Source organism: Zonotrichia leucophrys, chromosome 1A, assembly GCF_028769735.1.
Source record: "Zonotrichia leucophrys gambelii isolate GWCS_2022_RI chromosome 1A, RI_Zleu_2.0, whole genome shotgun sequence".
Lineage (NCBI taxonomy): Eukaryota > Metazoa > Chordata > Aves > Passeriformes > Passerellidae > Zonotrichia > Zonotrichia leucophrys.
Window position 1 is genome coordinate 15,044,536 of NC_088170.1, and position 25,556 is coordinate 15,070,091.

At 42.6% G+C, this 25,556-nt stretch overlaps 1 protein-coding gene across 6 annotated transcripts in view; it reads right to left on the bottom strand.

The window, feature by feature from the left end:
* ITPR2 (inositol 1,4,5-trisphosphate receptor type 2) overlaps window positions 1–25,556 on the bottom strand; it is a 244,366-nt gene that overhangs the window by 212,712 nt on the left and 6,098 nt on the right. For 5 of the 6 annotated variants that reach the window (XM_064701183.1, XM_064701180.1, XM_064701196.1 and 2 more), the window contains exon 2: window positions 2,854–2,924. In XM_064701183.1, coding sequence (XP_064557253.1) covers window positions 2,854–2,924 — 71 coding nt within the window. Of the gene's footprint in view, window positions 1–2,853; window positions 2,925–24,455; window positions 24,473–25,556 lie in introns of those variants that run through there. The other variant, XM_064701202.1, reaches the window with a different exon arrangement.

Sequence of the window (25,556 nt, forward strand, 5' to 3'; positions counted from 1 at the left end):
TTTGTTTGGTTTGTTAACTTCGCTGCTTTAATTGAAAGCTATTTCCCAGAAGATTCTTGGGAAGAAAAATATGGATTTTGCTTAGATTCTTGATTATAAGAACAATATTTAGAAACTCTTTTGCCTCAGGGCTCTGAGCAGAGCTAAGAAATTTAGCAAAGCATAGCAGAGATGTGCTTTTGGTTGCTCTCATGGCAGAGACACCTCTGAGGTTCAAGCACTAAATGTCAATTAGACAGCAAGTTTCTGCTGGGCTCTCAGCAAAGCTCCTGCTATTCTCACACTTGGAATTTGACTTAAAGGATGAAGGAGAAAACATCCAAATGATAGGCTTATCTTTCCTGCAGCCATCCTCCTGAACACACATTGGTTATGGATACTTAAGCTGGTATGATATTCAGTGCACCTAACACTATAGCCATGCTTTTATAGAAAGATGGGTTGCTTAAATTAATGTGACAATTATATTTTCACTAATTTAGTTTCTCCTTCCTACAGGTGTTAGAGACCTTATAGCACCTATCAGTACCTTCAGGGGGCTTAAAAGAAAGCAGGATGGAGAATGACTTTTTAAAGGGCCTGGAGTGACAGGGCAAGGGGGAATGGTTTCAAACTGAAAAAGGTTGCATTCAGATTGGACATAAGGAAGAAATTGTGCCCTGTGAGGGTGCTGAGGCCCTGGCACAGGGTGCCCAGAGAAGCTGTGGCTGCCCCATCCCTGGCAGTGTCCAAGGCCAGGCTGGATGGGGCTCTGAGCAACCTGGGATAGTGGAAGGTGTTCTTGCTCATGGCAGGAGGCTGGAATGAGAGGGGCTTTAAGGTGCCTTCCAATCCAAATCATTCTGTGTTGCGGCTCATCCACATTTGCTTGCTACCACCATGTCAGCAGTCCCAAAATTAGGCTATGGAGCACTATAAAGAAGAGAGAGCTAATGAGTGACTGGAAGAAAGATTGCAAAAGGAGCTAAGCAGCAGCAGGCAGGAGGAGAGTAGCTACTAAAAAGTTTTGGGGCAGGGAGGGAGAGGGAAAAGATGGAATCCACAAAAAGTGGAGGATCTGAGTTAGAGAGAAGGAAAGGTTTGATGCTGTGGAGAAGAGGGAGCAGAGGCAACTGCAGATAAAGGGATGTGTTATGCAAGCAACAGACAGAGGTTACAATAAGGGACAGAGCCAAAACTGTCCACAACTAATGGAAACCACTCCCCTACAGAAGCTGGGATGTAACTCACGAGAAAGGACCTCAGCTTCCCCAGCAGCAGAAAACAGCTGTACATTTGTCAGTGTGCCACCTCCCTCTGACATCTGCTCCACCTGTGCTGCCACCACTGATGGCAAATCATTAGTGCTGGGAGCTCAATCAGCTTCCACCCTGCATCGAAGTGCTCAAATCACCAACACAGAAACCTAACAACTTTTTCTTTGTCTGCCTTTTGAAGTTGGAAATGAACAACACAGAACTGCAAGAAAAGAACTCTAATGTACTGAAGTTATAAAATCAAGCCCCCTTCAAACACTAGACAGTGAAAAAAATGATGGGTTTTTTTTTTAAGCTCTGTTGAGATCCTTAGTTGTAAGCATTTGGGTGTATTCAATTATCCTATCACAAATCTTTCCAATTGACCTTAGTCTCATCTAGAAACCTGGATATGGTCAACTTTAGGAACACATCAGGATAGTTCAGTGACAGAAATATCATCCAAAGAATCCCCACCTGATATTTTGTGCAGCCTGGAAAGTGTGAGTCAGTCACTAGCAGGCAGTGAGGGGGTGAAATCACAGTCATGCAGCCTGAAAGCCACACTGGATGCTACCCTCAGCTCTGCTTTTAAGTTATTCAGTCACACCAGGGACTGAAATTTATTACTGTTTGTTAGTTTCTAAGTACGCATCCTCACTTTCAGCCAGCATGCTGAACACTCACAGCTGGAACTGGAACCAACTGCTGATGTTTTCTGAATATACAATGGAAAAAAAGTCATGAGCTCTCTGGGAAAGTAGAACTTCACTCTCCTGATGTTTTAAATGCTTTATTTTTTGCAATAGTAGCATATACATAAAGACTGCAAATAAAATACTAAGGGTAAGATGTCAGTGGAAGCCCTGACAATCATAGAATGGTTTGGGTTGGAAGGGACCTTAAAGATCATTGAAAATAGATACAAACAGCCATGAAACAATTTCCCTTGCTCTAAATCAGGCAAGTCATACTCTCTTTATCTCAGAACCAGTGTGAATCCAAGCCCTTTTAAGCCAAAAGAGGCCTGGATCAGGCTCTGCTCTGGCATAGCTATGAGTACTTTTTTAGCAGTCAAGAAGTAAAAACTAAAAGTTGTCAGCACACTGTTATTTTTTTTCCAATAAGCAAAAGAGCAGAATTATCCAAATCTACAAGGTCAAGCTGAAAAAAATCATACTGTTTTAAGCAAAAGCAAAACAAAAAGCTGAGAAAATATTTGGGGGTACTCCTTAAAATGGTATCTTATCTTGAAAAGAAAATAAACAATTCATCAGCTCAAGTAGCTTTGGACCTCACAAGTTTCTTTCCCATTTACAGTGAGAGCAGGGCTGGAGCAAAGAGTTTGTCACAGGGCAGGGGATCAGTGTTCAATGTGCAGCACAAAGCAAGTAACTCTTGGACTACAGGAAAATTCAGCCCCTTTCCCCATAGTTTCTACTGCCTCTTGTGCCTTTGCAAATTTTGTAATTCATTCTCAAAATCTGCCACTCATGTTCCAGTTTGAAACTAAGTCCCTGGGTCCACAAACCCTCTGGGAAGTCCCATGGCAAAAGTGCCCAAGGAGGTAGAACAGCACCAGTTGGTCATGAAAGAGAAATGATCCGCAGTTACTGACCTCGGAACTTCTTTGGAGGATTGGCAAGGTCACCGGCCTCTGGCTGGACCACACACCGGTCATCCACCAACCTGGGAAAACAAAAGTTATCACACTCACTAAAACATGCTATCAATGTTTATAAATGCACAGACACGCCTGCCACACCACAGAGCCAAAAGCTTCCACATTTCTCCAGTGTAACAGATAAAATACCTTAGAAACTCTGTTATTCAGTTACTAAGCATAACCAAGAAAGTCTACATTTTCCTTGCAGACAGGGATTTCTTCTACTGCACTAAATTATGGTCTGTGTTTCAGATCCCACTTCATTTAAATCCAGTTAAAATCCCTTTTGTCACACCAAATACATTGATGTTCCATGTAAAATTTATGTTTTCCTTCATCTGAGCCATTAACCCTCAATCAGAAACAGTTTTTTTTCTCTGCAGCTGTCAGATTTTCTTCTTCACCATTTCCCATTTTTTTCCTCTGAGGAGGCATGTGAAATTAAGGTTCAGCTCTGATCAAAACTCCCAAGACCACATTTTCCTGTGCTAAAATGAATAAGCATTTCTTTAGTCCACAGCAGAAAATCTAGATGACAAATCTAATATATTTCTCGTAATATTTTAGAAGTTAAATAAACAATAAAATTTAAAATATGAATTGTTAAACTTATCTCAGAACTTCCTAGACATAAATTCAGCTTCCTTTCAGGAAGCATCCTGTAAATAATTTGCCCATTTCAAACAATTATTCAGGAAAATCATGTTTAAGGACACACTACTGCCCTGCCACTTCACAGCAACATTCTTAGCAGCATTTTTGTTGGAAATTGAAATAAAAAACACAAATTGGCTTCAGCCAAGTTACACAATAGATGCATTCAGCTTTGACTCAAGCTGGTGAAAGCTTTGCCTCCAGCCACAAGCACAGCAAGGCCAATCCCCCAGCACACCTCTAGCAAGATGACAAAGTCTCCACTGTAGCTGCAGCTCCCAGGGGCAAAAATGACAAAGAATTTTGGAAGTCAGCAGTTCCAATCTCATTACAGACTTGGATGCAAACATGGTCTCAGTGAAGAAGGAGAATTGAAGAAACAGCTTCAGGAGCAAGCAGGGGGCCTTAGGGAGTTGTGTTCTTCACAGTCTAGGTTAGGCCAGGCTTAACAAGAACAGAGTGAGGTTTGGGAAGCACGCCTCAGGAAGAGTCTTGTAGGCATCCTGCATTCTGTCCATGTTCTAATAGGCCAAATCTTCCTGTAAACAGCACCTAAAACCTGGAGTCACTGAGAGCTGACTGGAAAGGATTACCTTAAACAGGAGCTTTGCCAAAGGGTTTTTATGCCAACACTCACTCTCAACAAAATCCCTGGAAGGTTTTTAAGGAGGAACCCATAAGATTTGACCTTAAGCACTGTCAGGATGGAGGCATATTGAAAAGTCAACCATAACTCACAAGGAATCTCCTGTGTTCCTTGGTGACAACTTGCACACCCTCATGACAACAACTATGGGTGAAATGCAAAACTCTCACCATGGCATGCCACTGTAGCAAAAGCCAGACAGAAAACAAGGTGTTGGTGCTGAGCAAAACAAATGAGATGCTGCACACTCTCTGAGGCAGCCAGCTGCAGTGCTCAAACACACTGGCCTTGCAGAGAACAGACATCTAACAAGTAATAGCAATCACTTGCTGCTCACCATTCTCTAAAGGCACAAAGATAAGGACCATAAATGAGTTTGGCAGCATTCAGGAACCAAAGACATCAGAGAAGACAATGGGAAAAGGAGCTGGTGCCGCTCCCATCCTATGGACACAAAATCAGAGCACAGAACGGTTGATTGACATGTGTCAGGGCAGTGGCATGACAGAGCAGGAACATCACCTCCTAAGCCCTTGCTCAGCACCCCAGCTTCCCACATCTTTGTTTCTTATAACACAGAACAAAAATCTGAGGAAAGTATCGCTTTGTTTATTTAGCAGTTACTAAATTAACAATTTAATCCCCAGCATTTGCCCATGATGCCATTCATCCTGTATTCCAGCTGCATGACCTCCAGGGAGGCTAACAGCTCCTTGTTTACTCTGGAGGTGCTTGTTACGGTACCGTAGGGAGAGCTGAGCTGCACATTCCACATGATGCAAGACTTCAGCCCGCCCTGTGGAGGGGAACACAAGAGGCTCTTCAAACACAGACCACTTCCTCTGACACACAATTTAAAATATTCAAATCCCACTTTTATAGCGAGCCAAAAGCAGCCGCTGGTTTGTTACTGACACCTGCGAGGTGGCTGCCTTAAACAAGCAGCAATTCAAAACCTTTGTAACCTGCTAACAAATCCATTTGAGATGAGTGAAAACAAACAACAGGCATGGCTGCAAAAGGTCCTGGGCACCTGCAGTGACTGCCAGGCCACACCACAGCAGGTTTTAAGATCACTTGCTAGTAGGTTTAAATAGGAGGCCAAAGTGCACCAGACCAGGCTTTTCAGATAAAGGCAGAATTTATTGTATTGTATTTATTGTATTATACCATAAAATGTGCAAGCTATGTAAACACTGATCCAAATTATGGTGCAAATATTCAAGCCACTTAACCATGGTACTATCAGAGAAGCTTTAACAAACTTCAAGGGGTTTAATTCCTCAGCTGGACCACAGACAATACTGCTTTGTGCTCTCTGCTGTCATTTAGCACCTGACACATACAACACAACTGCATTTCAGTTTTCCATATGTTGGTAGTACATAAATGACAAAGGAGATCCCTGCACATGTATGAAATGATCTCTAGCTGAGCCAGTTCTCCCCTGAACACAGTAAATACCTGGGGCTTGCACAATCCCTCCAAGTAACTGCTGTAATTAAGATGTACAGTTCCTTGGTAGTGCCTAAGATAAATCGTCAGGAAAGCCAAAACAGAAATTACAGCCCTGGACTTTACGCACGGCCCTTTGTATTCAGTAATTGCAGAATTCGGGGCTGAAGGCAACAATGCTCATGGGATTGCTTGTCACAGATGCCCAGGCATTCTTCCACTAAAGCCAGTGGAAGTTTTTCCACTCACTCCAGGGCAAGCAAGGGCAGTTCCTCATCATTGTGCCACAGGCAGCCAACCTCACAGACCAGCAGGTGTTTAAGCCATTAAGGCCTCACATGTACAGAAGTGTACACAGCTACAGTGTACAAAGGCTCATTAAACAAGAATTGGAGCTACCTGAAGCAATGCCTAGGAGATAAGGTGTGCCTCTCCACAGAGGCAGGGGGGAAGTAAAGGCAGTTTCAACTCTCCACTATCATCACAAAGTCACCCAGGATGGGTCAGGGTGGAAGGAGCCACAGTGGGCCAGCTGGTCCCACCTCCCTGCTCCAGCAAGGCCACTCCAGAGCACAGGATTGTGCCCAGGCAGCTCTGGAAGATCTCCAGTGAGGACACTCCACACCCTCTCTGGCCAATCTGTTCAGGGTTTGGTCACTGCACAGGAAGAAAGCTCTGCCTCATGTCAAGTGGTCAGAGCATGACCCTGTAGAGTTCTGCACCTCTCTTCCTCTCCTGCCATCATCTGGTGGAGCTGAAGCTGCCTCTTCCCTGCAGAAATGGGAGGAAGAACACAGAGGAGGAGCAGGACTGAGCAACAGAAGTATAACTGATAAGCAAAGTATGTTGGCAGAAAAGTCTAATGGTGCCTGAGTTCATAGATAGGAATCATATATGCTCCGTAAGTCTCTGTGTCCTGCAAGCTCCCCTGATTACCTAACACAGGCTAAAGGTAAATACACAAAAGGTTTCTAGGAACTTGAAGATGTAGTGCAAGAGTCAAGGAATAGTTGTACAGCTGTAATCCTAGAAGGACTGTTCCCAGTGATGAGTTATTTTAGATTTACTACTGAGATACAGTTGAATTCTCAAAGAACAAACACCAATGTAAGAAAACAGTGGGAAAGGAATTATGGTTGGTTTCATGAATTTTAGGTCTCTTTCATAACATAAGATGCTTTTTAGATTGTCAAAGGAAGCAGCCACATATTATTTATCTTAGCTTTATACCTTTAGTTTCAAAAATACTATCCTGAAATCTATTTTGTCTCTTCCTACCAACAGAGATTTCCACCCAGTAATCATAGCCAATATTATTAAGTACAACAATACCTGAATAAACACATGAGCACAGACTATCCCATAGGTGGAACTGCACATGTGTGCATAACTTGTTTAAAAATACAAGACCCAGCTGCTGATGTCTATTATACATTTGGTACTATTCAAACATCTATGGAGTGTTTTACTCCTCAAAAAGCTGAAAAACCTAATTTAGAGGCAATGTCTTCAATGCAAGACACTCACATTGCTCAGCATTTATTCTCTTAATAGTATCATAATTTCACTGCCTTTTTGAGCAGCACAAGGCCTGGGCAGCAGCAGGAAGAGGGGCAAAGTTGGTAACAGGCATCAGCAACAGAAGGTGGACATTTGAACTGCCAGTGGAGCTCAGCAACATATTTGTTCACAAAGAATGCTGAGGTGCCATCCCAAAACCACATAACCTCACCATCCGCTCGTGAACAAAGGAGCGGCCCACAAAGCCTCCCTCACTTTGCTCCTCAGATTTCCCTTCACACAACCCCCTCCACAGAACTGTTCCTCCCAGGAACAGCACGTGCCACCCAGAACACCTCTTTCCTCCCAAACTGCAGCACGAAGCCTCTCCTGTGCTCCACGCATCCCAGCACCCACTCGGGAAGGGAGATGAGAGTCATACCACCAAGAAACCAACCAATAACGAACAATAGGTGATTAAAATTTTGCTGCCCTGGAAATCAAACATCAAATACCAAAGTGCCAAAACAATCAGATCCACCCAGTTCTTCTCCAAGTCCACCCACTTTTCATTTCACTGAGCCTCTTATCAGGCATCTAGGTCAGCCCACTTCTTGTGTGCTTCAAGTGGTCTCCTGCCAAAAATCTACAGTCATCCTACCTCACCCTTCCCAAAATGTGAGTTCATACTCCTTTCTGACTACCAGTCCTGCTTCAAATTATTTACAACTCAATGTTTAGCTACCTTGTATGAAATGTGTCCTTTTTCCTGTCTCTTTCCAAGGCCAAATTTTTCACCATCATCTTTTCACATCTTTTAGGGTCTCCTAGATTAATCCCAGCTCAAGAAGAAAATAAAAAGGCTTTTCCTTGCACTTATAGAAGGGCTATTAAACCTCTCTACAACTTAGGAAGGTTCCATGCTAAAAAGCTTTTTCAACAAATGGGAGGACAGCAGAACACAGTATTTTAAGAACTTCATACCAGTGAGGTACAGCAGCACAGACACAAGAAAGTCTGGCTCCTGCCTGCCTCAAACCTTAGAAACTTTATACTTTCCTTCCTGAACAAATTTTAATTGCCACAAACACAAAGCATAAAACAGGTTGAAAGGAGATGTTTAATTAATACCCTTACACTGGGAAAGCAAAATTCTATGCATCTAAAACATTCCAAACTCCTGAAGGTGTCTAAAACAACACACAAATTTCACCATTAATAACCTTCAGCGTGAAACCAAGGTGTGGATGCATTTTATCAGAGCTACACAGAGCAGGAACATTCAGCCATTCCCACCATCCCAAAAAAATGCTTGTGGGGTCACTTTGTATTAGCAAAGAGTGTGGAGACACAAGGGCAGAAAGCACAATCCCAAGCATAGTGGGAAACAAAAACATCACCATACAAGCAGGCAGCTCCACATTTGCACTAATAACTGCATAAATAATTAGCCCTAAAGTTTTTTCCCTTATCTGATAGTGCATTCATACATTCTTGTAACTGTACCTGCAGGCTTGCATGTTAAGGGGGAAGGAGTAAAAGCAGAAGTTTTTCTGCTCAATTAAGTAATCCAGCAATAAATCTTGAATGTCATTTTGTTATTCTATTGTATTGTGTTATATCCAATCATGCTTTTAGATTGCAAAAGCTTCTGTTCGGTAGAACTTGTTTATCCCTTTTTATAGCTATATTTACATTTAAAACATTGTGCAATTTCCATTAAATTATAAGAACAGAGCTGAAATAAATTATTACAAAGGAATAAAATGTTATTTGGAGGTTGCAGAGGAAGGGAGAAAGCATGATTCTTAGATTTTAGTCTCACTTTTGCAATTTTCTTGGCCTGTGTAATAGGTAAGCCATTAACGCACCAAGAAAATGGTACAGACGTACACTTGGACATACTGATTTTTGCCAGACAATTGAGCATTTGCACAGTATTTCAAGATCCTCACATCAATAGAACATACATCAAGTCATTCTCAGTGGTGCCAAGCACACCTCTATTCTGCTGTCAAAAGGGGACTGGGAATTGGTCACAGTCACAAGGCTGAGAGAGCTCAAAAAGTGTTTGGACAATGCTCTAAGGCACAGGGTGTGATTCCTGAGGCTGTGCAAGGCCAGGAGTTGGACTCAATGATCCTTGTGGGTCCTTCCAGCTCAGGATATTCTGTGATTCCATGGGGAACTGGCCATGGGAGGAGGTGTGCCAGCCTATCCCACCCAGCTCCCTCCCCAGGCACACCCAGTCCTGCTGTACTTCTCTACAACAGTGGCACTCTGCTCCCAGGCAGGTTTTGGCTTCAGTCTGTCTCAGTGCCTTTGATAAACAAATTACATTCCCATAAACCCAAGGAAATGGTTGATTTCTTCCTTTGTTTCTTTTTGATTTTTTTTTAATATGAAAAGTAAGAGTCTATCACACAAGGATGTTACGGCAGCCCAAAGGCATTTAACTGGAAAACCCTTCCACAGGCAAACCCTCTTTTGGGTGAAATTTTTATTAAAGCTAAAAAAACTGAAATTATAAAATGAGTATTAGGAAAGCTTTCTGAAGGTTTTCTTTAGTGGCTTGCAGAACACATACCCAATAATAGTGCACATCACCTGGAGGACTGGACAATTTTTCCACTACTAACATTTTCCTTTTAGGTGAAATCTTGGCTGTCTTTGAATGGACAAAATTTCCACTGATGTCTCTGAGGCCAGGACTTCACCCCCATCATCCCAACTTCCCAGAACTGCACTGAGGGATGAAGTTTAAAGAAGCAGCAGCGTCAGCACCTCACACTGAGGGTCATTCATCAAAGATTTAATTGCAATCTAACCTCTGCAGCATTTCCACTTAATCCACCTAACTACATATGGAATGCAAGCACTGTAACAAGCCCAGGATTTGGCCCAAACTTAGGTGTAAACCAAGATCACACACATGACTTTAACTCTGCTTGCTCACACTTTACAACCACCCATAACAGGTCTGCAACTCAGCTGTCTCAATGTAAGAAAGCACAGATACAGTAGAACTACTAGGTATATCAACCTAACACACATTAAAAACACTGACACTGGGACCACTGTAAACTAAAAATGAGGGTGCCAGAAGCAACCTCGCATCTTCATGTGAATTTTTAGGCATGCAGCTCACTAACTGGTCCCTATCAGACTTAGTTTAATTTTCCATGGTACACAGTGACTTCAGAAAAGAGATCCTAGTACAGCATCACTGCTCCCAAAACCAAGCAGAACTCATTGCAGAGTTACCTATTCAGCCACAGACAACAAAGCTAAGCCAGCAGCATAGGGAAAATAATCCAAATCAAAAGAAATTCTACATCTAGTTTACAACAGAAGAATTTGAGGTTTTTTTCTCACCTTTGCCCATATTTGTGAATGGCCACTTGAAAGGACTGCTTTGAAGAACTATGTGCCAACAAAAGGAGTCAGAAAGGCTGGATTGTTCACTGCTAACAGCACTTAATGAAAATGGAGAGATTTACCCAGAAAAACACTGTTGAGAAATGCCAATATCTGTCCAGTGATCAAAAAGTGACTTCATCTCCATAATGAAGGCAGTCACACCTACTCATCAAAATGGCAACACTTACTGTAGAAAGGAAGCATAAGCAAAGGAAGAAAATTAGTAAACTTTGCTGAAATAGCACAGTGTAAAAATATTGTTGTTTAAGCAGACAAACCAGCCCCAGACGCTACTGTAGGGCCTATAATGAACCGCAGCATCTAGAATGACAACATATATGCAGGCAAACAAATGCATACAAAAATATATACATGAAAAAACTATCAATCCAGCAAACACAGGTTGGAATGTAAATCCTGGAAAACGATCCAAGTTCTTTCTCCATTTTGTAACACAAACAACAATAATCCAGCAGACCAACCCATGCCACACTATGTAAAAATGCGAGTGGAAAACATTGCTCAACCAAAGTGCTGACATTTTACACATTCTGAGGTGCTTATTTTACACAGGAGAGGCAAATTTTACATGCCTTATTTTTTGCTTAATTAAAAAACCCCAATTTTTCAGACAATACAGATAACAAAACCCTCCGTGTTACAAACACTGTTATATTTCAGGGTACCAAACAAAGGGCTCACCTCATTTCAGAGGTGAACAATGGGGACAAGTCCCAGGCTAGTGTGAACACATACAATTCCACTGAAACTAGTCAGACAGCCCTTTTCTGCAGCAACTCAGCACCTGACCCAGTGCTTTTTATACCCCTCCTTTAGTGCACCTTCCTTCAGCAGCCACAGAAACCATCCAAGCACACTCATACAACACATCCTGAGCTCCCCCAGCCACAGCCCCTTTCCATGAGATGTGCCATATCCTGGCACTGGGTGCAAACCTGGGCTTTACACCTGGAACATGAACATTTCCTGACCACCCCCTTGCTCTGGAATTACAGTGCTGCCTGGTTTTTGCCCTCAGACAAAAGGAGACAGCTCTCAGGTTGAACAGCATAACCACCCACAAGCTTGTAGCCAGCACGCAATCCAGCTCCCAAAATCCTGCTGCTGGTTTCAGCCTTTCCTTCTGCCCCTGGGGACAATGACTTTGGCTGGCAGGAATTCCCTGAACAAGGTCTGCTCGCCCTTTGATGTGTCCAGCTCTCACCGGTGGCAATGAGAATTGTGCACAGGAAACACCTCCACATCAACACGTGCTCCAACTCTCTCAACAAAGGATTGTATGATTTTTATTTTCACTTTGCAACAATAAATGTTTACAAATTTTTGCAGCTTGCCCAGGTATTTTTGCATTTTCTTTGCTCTTCTCTTTCTTCAGCAGCAAGTTAAAAAAAAACCTTCCAAAAAAAAAAAAACCAAAAACCAGCTGAGAAATCACAGTGACTTTATTTACTTGTTTTAAAACTGAGAAGAGCCAGTTTCCTACAGGGAGAGATCATTTTGGGAGCTGTTCCAGATTGTCTCAGAGCTGCTTTCCCAGTTGCTGGGAGCTGCTCTGGGAGCCCTTTGCCACACCTACCCCGACCTGCACACACTCGCTTGAGCGAGTCCTGCGTACAGCTCAGAGCAGAACCCTGGAGAGGAAATGCTTGGGAATGCTCTGGCCACAGTGGAAGGAGCTGGGAAGTAGGAGAGTCACGAAACAGCAGCCACAAGCAGGGTGGCAAAACAGTCACCTCTGTGCAAGGGGACAGCTGTGAGCCTGTTCTACTTGTGGGAACTTTTCATGACCATCATTTTAAAGCAGGAAAATGACATCACAAGCAGGTTCACATCTCAAAACTGTTTCAGACCTTTCTCAAACCAACCACGAGGCAGGCTGGCATCTCCCACCAGGAGGCTACACCACAACAGCCAATCTCACATGCCCAAGGACTCTCCCAGCTCTGAGGCACAGAAAGCCCCACATCTGCTCAGCATTCTAACCAGGGTGGCTGAGCACTTCCAGGACCCCTCCAGGCCCATCCCTGCACAGGGTTTGGGGACAGCACAATGGCAACAATCACTCCAGAAAACACTTACAGCAGTACAGGCTATTGCATCCAGCACCCAGAGCACACAAGAGCAGGTGTTTATTTATTAATTCAAAATTTTTTGGGGTCCACCTGAGCTCTCAGTAATGACTCTGCTGAGCACCAAGGAGCTCTGACTCTGGCTGTGCTGTCACCTGTCAGTCAGATCACCTTCTAAGGTGTGTCTTAACAAGCTCTGTTACAAAGAAATTAATTTGGCCTTCTACCTTCAGGCCCTCCAGTTCAGCAGCATTCTTTTCAGCTGAAGGAAATGCTTCCAGGTCTCCTCACACAGCTTATCCTGACACCTTAATGGAGGAAAAACATCTGCAAATAATCACTTTCTACTGGGAAAACTGGAGTCTTTTATCACTTACATATATTTACTGGGAATTAACTGGCAGCGAAACAAAGAAATCAGGTTTTCTAAAAAAGCCTGCACTTGGTGATACGATAAGTGGAACAATGATATCCACTTCATTTTTCCTTTTAAGTGCAATCCTGCTGTACACACATACACTTATCAGCACTCATGCTACAAATCCCACAGAATCCATGGCTTTTAAAGATGCAGACTTGTTTGACCTGGGAAAAAGGAGCATGGTTCTTCCCTCTGGATCAGTATCAAACACAATCTGGGCACACACAATGCACCTTCTCCCTTCTGTGCCAAAGTATATACCTCAGAAAGCAAAGGCAAACCAGCTCCAGGGTTACATCTAACTAAGACAAAGCCAAACCAGGGTTACACCTCTCCAAGCCAAAGCAATCAACTCTAGAAGAACTGTGATGCTATCACAAATTTTATTCCAGACCATGCGATCTTTGGTGCCTTTTCTATTGGTCTCCTTCCTGATGCTGCATTGAGAGATATTAAAATCCATCTACTTTCACTGGAAAAGAATGTGTGTTCCTTGCTGTCACCACTGCCCTGAAAAATGTGAAAAATGGCCTCCAGCTCTGAAAGCTCAAAAACCAGAAGACCAAGAGAACAGATGCACGCATGATTACTTTTTTTAAATCTCACCATTTTTCAAACCCCTCTCTTTTGTTTCTGGGGGATCTGACTCATAATTTTCAGAAGCAAACAGGAAGCACTGCAGACATCTCCAAGTGTTTCCTCTCTCCACCCTCCCACCCACCCCTCTTGTCTTTTACATAATTTCTGGAGACTTTGTTATTCCTTTTGCTATATTAGCAATGAAATAGCACTTCCCTACACCAGCTCCAATGCACCGAGGTGCAAGAGACCTCCTCTACCCAGCTCCAAGGGGGAGACATCCTTCATCCCCTTGACAGGACAAAGCAGGGCTTTCCCTGCCTGAGGAAGCCAGGCCCTGGGGGCAGACAGGAGCCAGCTGTGGGGAATTCAGTCCTGCTCCCCACAGCAGAGTGGGACCTGGAGCAGAGAAACAGGATGAAGAAGTGTTAGAAGGTAATGTGCCGGGAAAGCCTTTTTACCTCACTCCATTTATTACAGCGCTTCCTTTCATTGTATACATGGGAAAAAATAACATTTCCCCTTCTCCGCTCACCGGCAGGACCTGTCAGAGCACTGGGCAAGCAGCTGCTGGGCGGGCTGGGCAGGAGGCATGGCAGAGGGACAGCCTTGGGATCAGCTCCTCTGCACACACAGCAGAGCCCTGGCTGAGCACACGGGGCTTCAGCTTGTCCTGCAAGGAGTTCTTGGTGCCCTCCAGCAACAGGGGGTGTGGGAAAGGCTGGCAATGAGATGGCACAGGGCTCCAAGGCACGAGTGAGGGGGACAGAAACAGTATGAGGGATGACAGGAGAAAATAATTACCTGGCTTGAAGAGAACCATGCAGCTCCCACAAGGAACTGGAGCAAGAATGTGATGGGTGATGGACTAAGTACCATTCTTCCTTACTCCTGCATGACCATCTCTCAAGCAGGATGGTGGGGACCATGCAGAAATGCAATTGAAAGCCACCTGATTTCCCTTTTAGAGATGTCAGCTCTCTCTGGCCAGAGCAGAGTAAATGCATTTCAGCAGCTCTTCTCAGGAAAAAGGCATTGTGCTTTTCAGGGTGTTTTGTGTATTCCATCTCTTGGTGTCAGTGCAAGGTAGTAAATGCAATTACAGGCAAGCCTGAGATCCTGAGGTTTATTTTCATTACACCCCTGTTCCCATAGAGACTTTGTAGGAGCAACCACTACTGCACACTCTCCCTGCAAAGGGAACCTGGACACAACAACAAGCACACCAAAGCTCACATCTACTTTCAAGTTAAACTAATTGGTACAAACAACCCTCATTTAAAGAGTTCTAATCTAACACAGTGCAATAATATTTAGCACAGTAAAAGTATTCTAACCTTTTCCTTATCACTTCACAAAGCTCTCGGACACATTATCACAAGAGCTTAACCTGCTGCCTGGCACATTAAGATTAAAAACCTGCCCACTGCCTCAGCTACTAGTCCCTATTCACTTGTGCATAGTAAATAATACTCCACAGCTATAAGCTGATGTGAAAAGATAGCAGAGCACCCCACCCAAAAATCAGCTCCATTTTTATCACCTCCCCAGATTTTATGACCTAATCAAAAAGCCAATCATCTATCAGAGTGCTGCAGCTTTGCATACAGTTACACAGTTCCTTCTCCAAGTCAAACAGCACCACATTGTCTGGGATAATCTCATCCACTCACATAAACAATTAGTCTGCTATATTTTGATTAACACTTCCGTTTAAGAGGACATTGAGACGCTTCAGCCTAAGTGGAAGAAGGTCTGGCCTCCTGCTAAAACAGACATGCCTTTCCCAAGCTTCCTCCTTGACTAGAAATCCCAGTCTTGCCCCAAGCACCTCTCTGGAGCAGAATTCTCCACTATTTTCTGATTTGACAGATGGAAATAAAACAGCATGGCTGATGTTGCAGCACATGTCACAGTTGAGACAGCCACGATACACAGAGTGTTATCACACAGTTTCAGATGGCTTCAACCCATACAGAGTAACACTATATCACTTCAGAGGGCTGCAAGCATCCTCCCTTCTTGTTCTTCAGCCCAGCCTTCACACCCCTCACGTTCATGCACTGCCCCTGTGTGCCCTCTGTTCCCTTTGGTGATCAGCACACCTGGGCACTCCATGGCTCACTGCCTTCAGTGCTGTTCCCTGTCCTGCAGAACCCCTGTAACCCACTGGGGATGAGGCTCAGCCACAGCCCCACTCCCAACCACCACAAACTGTGTGCCCACAACCTGACACTCCTCTGGTTACCAGACCCACAGATCACCACATTCAATAACTCAGTTAAGTTGACCCAAATGCAGGCAAGGGCAAAAGTAAACATTAATCTGGGTCATTCATTTCACATTACAACCTTTCAGAGCCTGAGGGTCTCTAAGCAACAGTCAACCCCGTTGGCACAAATCATCTACTAAATTGCTTAAGTATATGAGCTCATATTGCTTAGAGAGGGCTGAGAACACTCACATAAACTGTTTTGATGGGGAGCAGTAATGTGAAACCACTGATAAAAAACAGCTTGCAGAGTAAGTGTACATCCACAGCCTTGGTGGTTTCAAAAATTATTCACCGAGGCAAAAGACACAATCATCTCTGACACCACAGTTCACTCACATATAAATTCTTCCTAAATAAGACATCAGAAGTTAACTGCTCTCTTGTGATCCATTAAGATAGAAACAGATATTAGTTAAACTTAAATATTATCATAATTCCTAGAAAAACTGAAACAGAGACAAGGCTTTATTCCATATATATCTGCTGCTTGCTACTCTGGTTACTTAAAAAAACTACAAATTATTCCTGTACCTCACAAAGTGCTGTTCATCTGGCTGGACTGCAGCTTTGTGTCAGCAATTATGTGAGTTGGAAATGAGCTTAAGCCTTTGTTCTTTCTTTTTTCTAACCTTTAATCTGAAAATGTTTTAAAACATGTTTTTGTTTATTTTTACCTTTCAAGTTTAATTTTTGTCATAGGAAAACAGCACCAAAAATAACTATTTGTTTGTGTTTAAAGCTTTGTGTTTACACAACAGAAAAGCTTGTCCCTAACTTGTCATCCTGAAATTAGAAAAAAGTATCACAGCACTTACCTCACCAAAGTTCTGCTAAGTTCCTGCCAACTAACTTTGAAGAGATCCTGTCATAGCTGTGGAGCAGACTTTCAATGGCATTTAAATCAGATATTCTGCTGACTTACTCTGGCAACAAAGTGCCCAAAAAACAGCTGACCAGCAAGTGCCCAGTTCTGTATCTACGAGGGATGGCACAAATATCCAGCTTCCCCTCCTCTCAGCACACTGCAGCCAAGGTGGAGGAAGTAAAATGAGACTTCACAGCACTCCCTGTAATCCCCTCTAAGCAAGACCCATTTGAAAGCAGCTGCTGCCACATTAGGGCTGATATGAATCAGAAATCCAGACACACAGAATTTCATCTGGACACCTAGGTGCCAGTTCAAGCTGGGAAGAGCAGCCTCCAAAGGGAAAATCTCCCAAAATCCCCCATCCCCAGACTAGGACCAAACCACATGGAAAGAGCTACCAATATTCAGAATGCACAGGAAAATCCTCCTCCCTCTTCTCTTCAACTAGATTAAATAACCTACACCTCATTGCATTCACAACAATTCCCATTTTATATGGAGAAGAACTGAGAACTTACAGAAGGTATTTAAGGTCCACCCTACAAAACAGATCCATATTTCTTTTGGCTGCAAAAGTCAGGGAGAAAAAACCTGCACCAGTTTTTTAACACAAACAATAAGTTCCTTCAACAATCCTTAGAAAACAAGTACTCAGATTGGATCCCTCAAGCTACCAGTACACAAAAACAACCAAAACCCAGCCAAAACAGAAATTCTAAAGCTCCTTCAATGGGTAACATCATCCACCAACAACAGATACCCACAACAAAGGTGTAGAGACCAGTCTGACAGCATTTGAAGATACCTGGAGACATTTCATCACCCAGACAAGCCTGTGAATGCAATATCTTCGTTATCCTCAGAGGAGTGCAGTGATTGAAAAGAAGAGCTGTCAAGATATTTTCAGTCCTTTCAGGCTAAAGGGATAAAATTCCTTTAGTTCTTCTATGACCTCTGCTAAACTGAGATAATAGATGAAAAGCAGCTACTGAACAAAATGCTTTCACCTCAGCTTGCTGGAAATCTTTATTCTTGATCTGAACATGAACTTGGTCTTCTTAGTCTATGCACTTGTCACTACAAGGGTTGACTATTTGAACACATATTTCAACTACATAGGAAAAGGAGGAACAAAGGGCAGTTAGGACTGAATTCTCCTTGATTCATTATGTCTCATTCCCATCCAGTCAATCCCTGGACTTCATAAGCTCTCCTGTAAAATTCCATCCAAGAGATGTTCATGTTACCGAACAGGCTGGAACAAGATTTTCCAGCCTAGTGTTTGATCTTCTACACAGTCCACATCACCCCAAAAGTTCTTAATGATGTAGGAATTTGCTTTATATTGAAATAAAATAGCTTCTGGAGTATAATTCATATTCACATCCACTCCTGCTTTAAATTCCTCAAAAGCAGTGGGACACAGTGCCCTCATTTCCTTGAATCTACAAAGTGAGAGAGTTGAAGGTAGAAGTCCATAATGATCCTTTCTACCCACACCCATCAGCCTGTGGGCACATTGAGATAGGGTGTCTTTTCTGAAAGCCTGCTGTCTCAAGGACCTAGCAAAATACTTGGAATTCCAAATTCTCCTTTGATCCATAGATGGTTTACTCTTGTTTCTATATCTACAAAAGTCATTCAGCCAAGTTTCTCCTATTTGCAGAGCCCTTTGGTGCCTGACTTCACAAGCACTGGGTGATTTTGTGAAATAAATCACAACTGTCTCAGTGGACAGCCAGTTCTCTGGCAGAAAAACCCCTCAGCTCCTCAGCCACACACTCCAGAGATGTCCCCATAAGACACTGTTGAGCTGTGCTCTCTCTCTTTTATCTGTCTTGCCAACATCACATTTCCTGCACCATTTCCCACTTCCTGCTTACATGACACCAAATCACACATTTTGCAAATCAGCCATGACTCTTCCAGCACCCCCAGTTTCAAAGCCACAATACAATTTCTGAATGAATATAACCACCTGGGTACCACCTCATTTCTAAATTCCAAACTTGCCTGATGAGATCAGAGGACCTTGATCTTGCCACTTTGAGGGGATGCTATGCTTTCAGATGATCATGAGAGCCCAAATGGTCTGTGAAAGCTTTTGGCTGATCTGCAATCTGTTATAGGAGCAATACATTCATCAGGTGTGTGATTCTGCAGATTTTGCAAATTATGAGAAGGAAAGAAAAAGCAATGCCTTTTTCAGCAGTCATTCCTTGAAATAGTTCCTTGATCTCTTGCCTAAGGAAATATCTGCAAAGAGTTAATTTGGGTGAGGCATCAAGGTGAGCCCATTGCTCCCAGATCTGTGAGCACCCATGAAAGTACATTTAATTCCTATTAATTCCTTCAGCAAATGTGCCAGCTGTTCTCAAGATGCCTCAGCACAGTACTGACCATGTACTTCTTCCTCAGATAAATTAAAATGAAAACATCTGAAATTTTAAGCACCAAGAGGAGTTCTCCCCAAAGAGGTCAAAAATTTCTCTCCTACTTTGTCACCTTCTAAGCTGCCCCTTGCCTTCTCACACCTGTGCTTCCACAGCTGAGTAATTGATCTGCAAGGTCATTCCTAAAGTCAAGTCTCTGCTGAGGCTCAAACACAAAGCAATCCAAAGCTCCCCTCACCTATATTTTGTGGAAAAATAGATCAGAACCACAGCAAATATATTTTTGACCAACTCAGTGACCCCACCCTGCTGTTTGAGAGTGTTTTTATTTGACATTCATTTCCCTAACTTGCCTGAACAGTTTTTAATTGCTGCCCATAAAATGTTTCACTTTCATCTGCAAATCAAAGTGTCACTAGGAAACCTCTTTGCTTTGACTCCTACTGATGCACCCATCTCTTTTTCCAGATGGCATTTTTATTATTGTTTTAATTGTACCCCCAAGGCTTCCAGTTCTTGTATTAGAAATAATATCAATTCTCTCTGGTCTCTCTTCTTTTCTGTGATTGCTTCTTGCACCATGGAATACAAATTTACACTTTGGAAGTTTGATCCATCCCATGATACCAGATTATTGTTAGTCAGAAGCAATTGTGTCAATTCTGGAGACTTAAGGACTGTTTCTGCCATAAAGAAAAGTTTGAGATGATGTCAGGTGTTTTTTTCATTAGTTATTTGGAATTACTTTTATATAATCATAGAATCATTTAGGTTGGAAAATACCTCTAAGATCGTTGAGTCAATGAGTCCAATAACTTGTGAATTCTTGTTTTCCTGAACCCAGGACATATCAAACAGCAGGAGTTTCTTTGATAGCAGTTTTCAGAGAGAAGAGAGCTCAGTGGCACACTCACTTTATTGCTTTTGGGTCAGCAGATTTTCTTGTCTATGACTGATGTTTTTCTCTTGTGTTCTCTGTACTCATTCAGGCCTGTACACCCTGCCCTGATGATGCTGAATTTCTTTCTAAGAAAGAAATTCTTGGGTTTTCTTAGAAGAAATTCTAAGTTTCTTGGGTAACACAGCCCAGTTTTTATGCAGCTTTCCCAAGTGTAAGTGCTTCTTCTATTGCCCCACTTATCAGGTTGCATAAAGGATTTTCTCCCTCACCTCCATTACAAATGAAGAACATTAATTATACTTAGCAGTCAACGAGGTTCCCCCCAATGGATGAGCATAACAGTAATGCCAGCAAGTGTAAGACTCTCTTCAACACACAGTTTTCTCAAAGTGATAAATTCTGCATCTTTAGGCACAGATTTAAAAGAAAGCAACACACCTTTTGAGGTGGGAGCCTTAATGAACTAACTAGCTTTGTCACTACTGGCATAAGCCCAGTTACTGTGAGATAAACCAATATAAAAGAATTTACGCAGTGAACAGCACACCAGATCAATGCTTATAAAAGAGCACTGGCCCAGAACTTGGAGTCTTTGGTTGTATCCACAATTTGTCAACAACTTTGCACAAGCGGCTCCTCTGCTCGTGTCCCACCCCTGAATCTACTGTTTCCCTTCAAACATTCTTTAGATCCATGCTGAAAAACTCAAAGCAGCACTGTCCCACTTCCAGCTGTGCTCAGGGAAAACATTTCCATTAGGAGCAGCCTAATCACAGGGACAGTTTAATCCAGCACAGAAAGGAAATGGATCAGATAAAACCCAGAGTTTGACTCCACCAGCCCCGTGCACAGCAAATGAGCTCTTACAACCAAACTTTACATTCCATGGTTTTACTGTATCCCAGATACTACAGGGGCAAGGAGTGTGGGACATTCATTGGTCCTTGCCTTCAGTGACAGAAAAACCTGTTCAACTACAAAAGTTAATACAGACAAGATTTAATTGCCTGCCAGGTCCTGACCTTGTTTTGTTTCTGCAAGAGAAGCCACTGCTAACACAACCTGAGCAAACCTCTAAGCCAGACCTGCAGCTGCCCAGGAGCCACAGCAGTGCCCTCTCTGAACAGCCTCTGAGGGGGTTTCTTGATCAAATCCTAATTTACCTTTTAATACTCATGACAATCAAGCCAGGGAAGTAAAAAATCTGAATTTGTATCCTATTCAACAGGTTCTTTTAAAAAATTGTCTCATGACATCTTTTCAGTTTAAGTCCACAAATTTGCAGGTGTAGGACCTACATCTTAAATCACTTATATAGGAAATAATGTCATGAAGCTTTGCAAGGATTTTTGCGAGTTACTTTTTTTTTGAGGAAAATAATATATAATATCATAGAATGGCCTAGACTGCAAGGGTCCTTTAAAATCATCTAATTCCATCCCCCTGCCATGGGCAGGGACACCTCCCCCTATCCCAGCTTGCTCAGAGCCCCATCCAGCCTGGCCTTGGACACTGCCAGGGATCCAGGGGCAGCCCCAGCTGCTCTGGGCACCCTGTGCCAGGGCCTCACCACCCTCACAGGGAAGAATTTCTTCCTCAAATCCAATCTAAACCTCCCCTCTGTCAGTGTGAAGCCATTGCCCCTTGTCCTGTCACTCCAGGCCCTTGTCAAGAGTCTCTCTCCATCTTTCCTGTGGGCTCCCTTCAGGCTGAACAATCCCAGTTCTCTAAAACTTTCCTCACAAGGGAGGTGCTCCATCCCTTTAATCAGCTTGGCCAGCCTGTCACACATGAGTTGTTACCTCCTCACCACCAAAATTATCATTAATTTTTCTGTATCTTATTCTGTATTTTTATTATTTAAAGGCAAGGTTATTCTTTATAAATAACATGCTACAATGGTACATAAGGATATCTGCAGAGATATCTGAAAATCTCATTTGAAACTTGGACTTCCTGTATTTAGTGAAGTCATCAGCTTTACAGTTCTCACAGCAATATTAAAATCCAAAATACTTATACATCAGTCCAGGACTTAGGAAACCTCTTTGACAGTAAAGTTTGACTTACTAAGTTCTGTCTCCAACCTGGGAGGCAGCGTAGATGTTGCCCTTCCTGATTTTTATATCAGCAAGCCTCATGGAAAACCTCATTTTACTCCACTGAAATTCCACAAAACTCTCCACTAAACCCTGACTTTTCTGCTCTCTGTAAAGAGCCGAGCTCACTGAGCCCTGTCAGATTTGGAACAGGAGTTTATGGATTGGCACCCTCACTGGTGCCAGGCAGCAAAGCAAGGACAGTGCATTCTGCTGAAACTGAGACCACCTTAGCAAAAACTGATAATCTAAAAAATTGTCCAAAACATCAAAGAAAACACTATTAATAGGCAGTTAACTTTTTTCAGTACACAGTTTGTTGGTTTGTTTTCCTTTTTTTTCTTATTAAAAAAGGATTTTTTAAAAAACCCAACTTTCTAGGAAGGCTTTAAACTTTTACTCTTTGATCAGAAAAATGGAACTTGCTTAGTGATGCATTTGAACATTTCTCAGCATTCACAACTGAACAAAGATCTGCTGTCAGTGTTTTCAAAAGTGATATCCAGTCTTTCCTAATACATTGGTTTTGCTTCCTCTCTTTATTTATAGTTTCTGAACGTTAAAAAAATATATGCCAAACTGAAAAGGTGACTGAGAATATTTTAGCAAAGCACATGCGGGAGAAGCTGAAGATATCCACAAGTGAGAGAGCTGTAGGAGCTGGGATTTTACAAATCAAGTCAGGTATTGCAAGATTCAGGACAAAATTATACTGCTTACATCCAACTTTGCTGCCCTCTAAAGCTGCCAAGTTAAATTTTCCACATCACAGTGCTTAACGTGACACAACTACCCAAAATCTACTCTCAAGAACTGGATTCCTGTCCTTTAACTTTGGAAAGCAGGTATAAAAAATCTGGGGCTTACTAAGAGTTTAAGCAGTTTTTTCCCTAATTCTCTGTGCTTTCAACAGCCCCTGCAGCACTGATTAACTTGTGTGTGTCAAGTGCAGGGAATAAAAGAGCTGTTTGAAATTCAAACAAGCCTCCAAGAGAAAATCAAGATAAGAAGCCCAAGCATTGAATCACAAGAAGTTTCTGTATTTTGAGTTGCATATAAAGAGCCTCATTTCAGGGTTTGTTTGTGGATATTCCTTTTAAATGACATTGATTTTTATCTGTCAGAGGTCAAAGAACAAAAACTTGACTACTGTTTTAATATTTTACAGAAAAGAGCTGGAGGAAGCTTAACTTGGTGTCAAATCACAGAACCACAGAGCAATCTGAGCTGGAAAGGACCCACAGTGATAACCACCACATTTGGATATGCTCTTCCAGCTTCCTCCTGCCAAGAATTTCATACAAATTTCAACCCAGTACCTTCATTCATGCAGTAGCAATGACCTAGAGGGACATTTCAAATTAATTTTCCAAACTTATAGAAGATTACCAAGTACCACAATTTGCTATATCTAACTTTTGTTTTTACAAAAACTATCACAGGCAATCTTAAAACTGCAATTTATTTCTGAGGAACTTGCATTTTACCTCAGACATTCTCTTGGAGAAGGTGATATAAAACATTCATTTTCCTGGACAAAGTCAAAAACCTTCAGAACAAAAAACAAACAAATATTCAAGTATTTGAAACCTCACCAGCCTTAGCACAGGCCTCAAACATTTGAAATAGCAAAGTAAACAGTGGCAAAGGCAAGCTGACTTCTTCCCTTGGAAAAGAACAGTTTGTCAGTAGCTTTCAGAGCTATTTTCTCTCTCAGTAGCTTCTCAGAGCTATTTTCTCTCAGCCCCTGCTGCTCTTGGTAACTGCAGCTCCCGCTGCTCTTCAGTCCCACTTCCCTTCTAGCACTTGCTCTGCCCATTTCTCATCCTGAATTCACCAACACAGCTCTCTTCTTCCTTTTCACCATCCAGCAAGGGAGCACTGGAAGGACAGGGGAGGCTGTTTTCCTCACATTCTTTTCTGCACTCTATAGCCCACTCTTCAGGGTCCTCTTTCCTTTGTTACTAAGCAGTGAATAACAATTGTTTTTAAATCACATACATTGGAAAACACTTTATTTCTACTCAACAGGAATCAAAACATGCAAATGAATGAGGATAAGAAGTAGGTAGAGATGGAGGCACAGAGTCACAAAACCAGCAGCAACAGCAACAAGACCATTCCTGACACAACCTTTTGGCTACCACAGCCAAAACAGCCCCTCAAAACCTCAAGCAGTACTTAATATCAGACATGAATTAGTGCATTTTAACCCTGTGGTTTTCTTGTTTAACTCTGTTTCCAAAACCTTACCTTGCAAGAATGTAATTTCTCAGTTTGTTTCTTATTTGAAGTGAACTGAGGCACTAAAAGCAGAAATTATCTTTACTTCTCCAGAGATAGGAAACACAAAGCAGCTGGACAACTGAGGCTCTCCTGAGGCCTCCCAGGAAAGGAATCTGGAAATCCTGGGAATTGGGATTCACCTCCCACACAGATGCAGGTCAGGGTGAGGGCTCTTGGTGCCCAGTGTCAGCAGAGAGAAGCTGCCCCTGCCAGGTAAAACTGCTGCCCCCCAGCAAGAGGCAGGTCAGGACAGCCCACAAAGTCTTAGGGTAAAATCCTTCCTCAACTTACACCTGGTAAACCTGAGCAAAACTCCACAGGGGCACAGAAAGACAAGCCCTCCATGCTGGAGAAGCGGTGCTGGAGAGAGCCCTGCCCTCAGGAAGATTCTTGACACACATCTGCAAGACTTGGGTTTTTTGAAAAATGGGGATAACATGCTTTTTTTGTTAGGTTTTGTGGTGGTTTGGGGCTTTTTGGTTAATCTTATTCTCAGAAAGGCCATTTTACTTGAAACTTTCTACCGCAAAACATTCAGCTCCAGGCATCTACCCTGGGTCCCAAACATCAAGGTTTAGCACTGTATACAGCTGAAACCAGGACCTGTCTCAGGAAGTGCCTACACATCTACATAGTGGTGAAACTGCTGGTTCAAGTAATTAGATGGAATCTGATTTACAAATAAGAAATTTTTAGAATTTGAAGGTTTAAATGAATCAGTTATAAGGGGGTTTATGTCCTTAACATAATTAAAATATGCATCTCTGATCAAGTGGCAAAACACAGCACAGACAATGCAAAAATTAGACCTTGAATACTGTTTGTTTTCTTTTCTCCATTTTAATACCAAGTGTATCAAAGTGATGGAGCTTCACCCACATCCCTTTTCTGCTACAAGAAGCAGCAGACCTTTGAAAGCAAGCAGAAACCAGACTTTCAGGTGCAGAGGACATGGCTTTGAGCTGCTGCCCAGCAAACAGGTTCAGGCTCCAGCTGAGCAGCATGGGCAGGGGAGGGCTCCAAAGACCTCACTGTGCTGTGAAACACCCAGCTGAGCCAAGGGCCCCT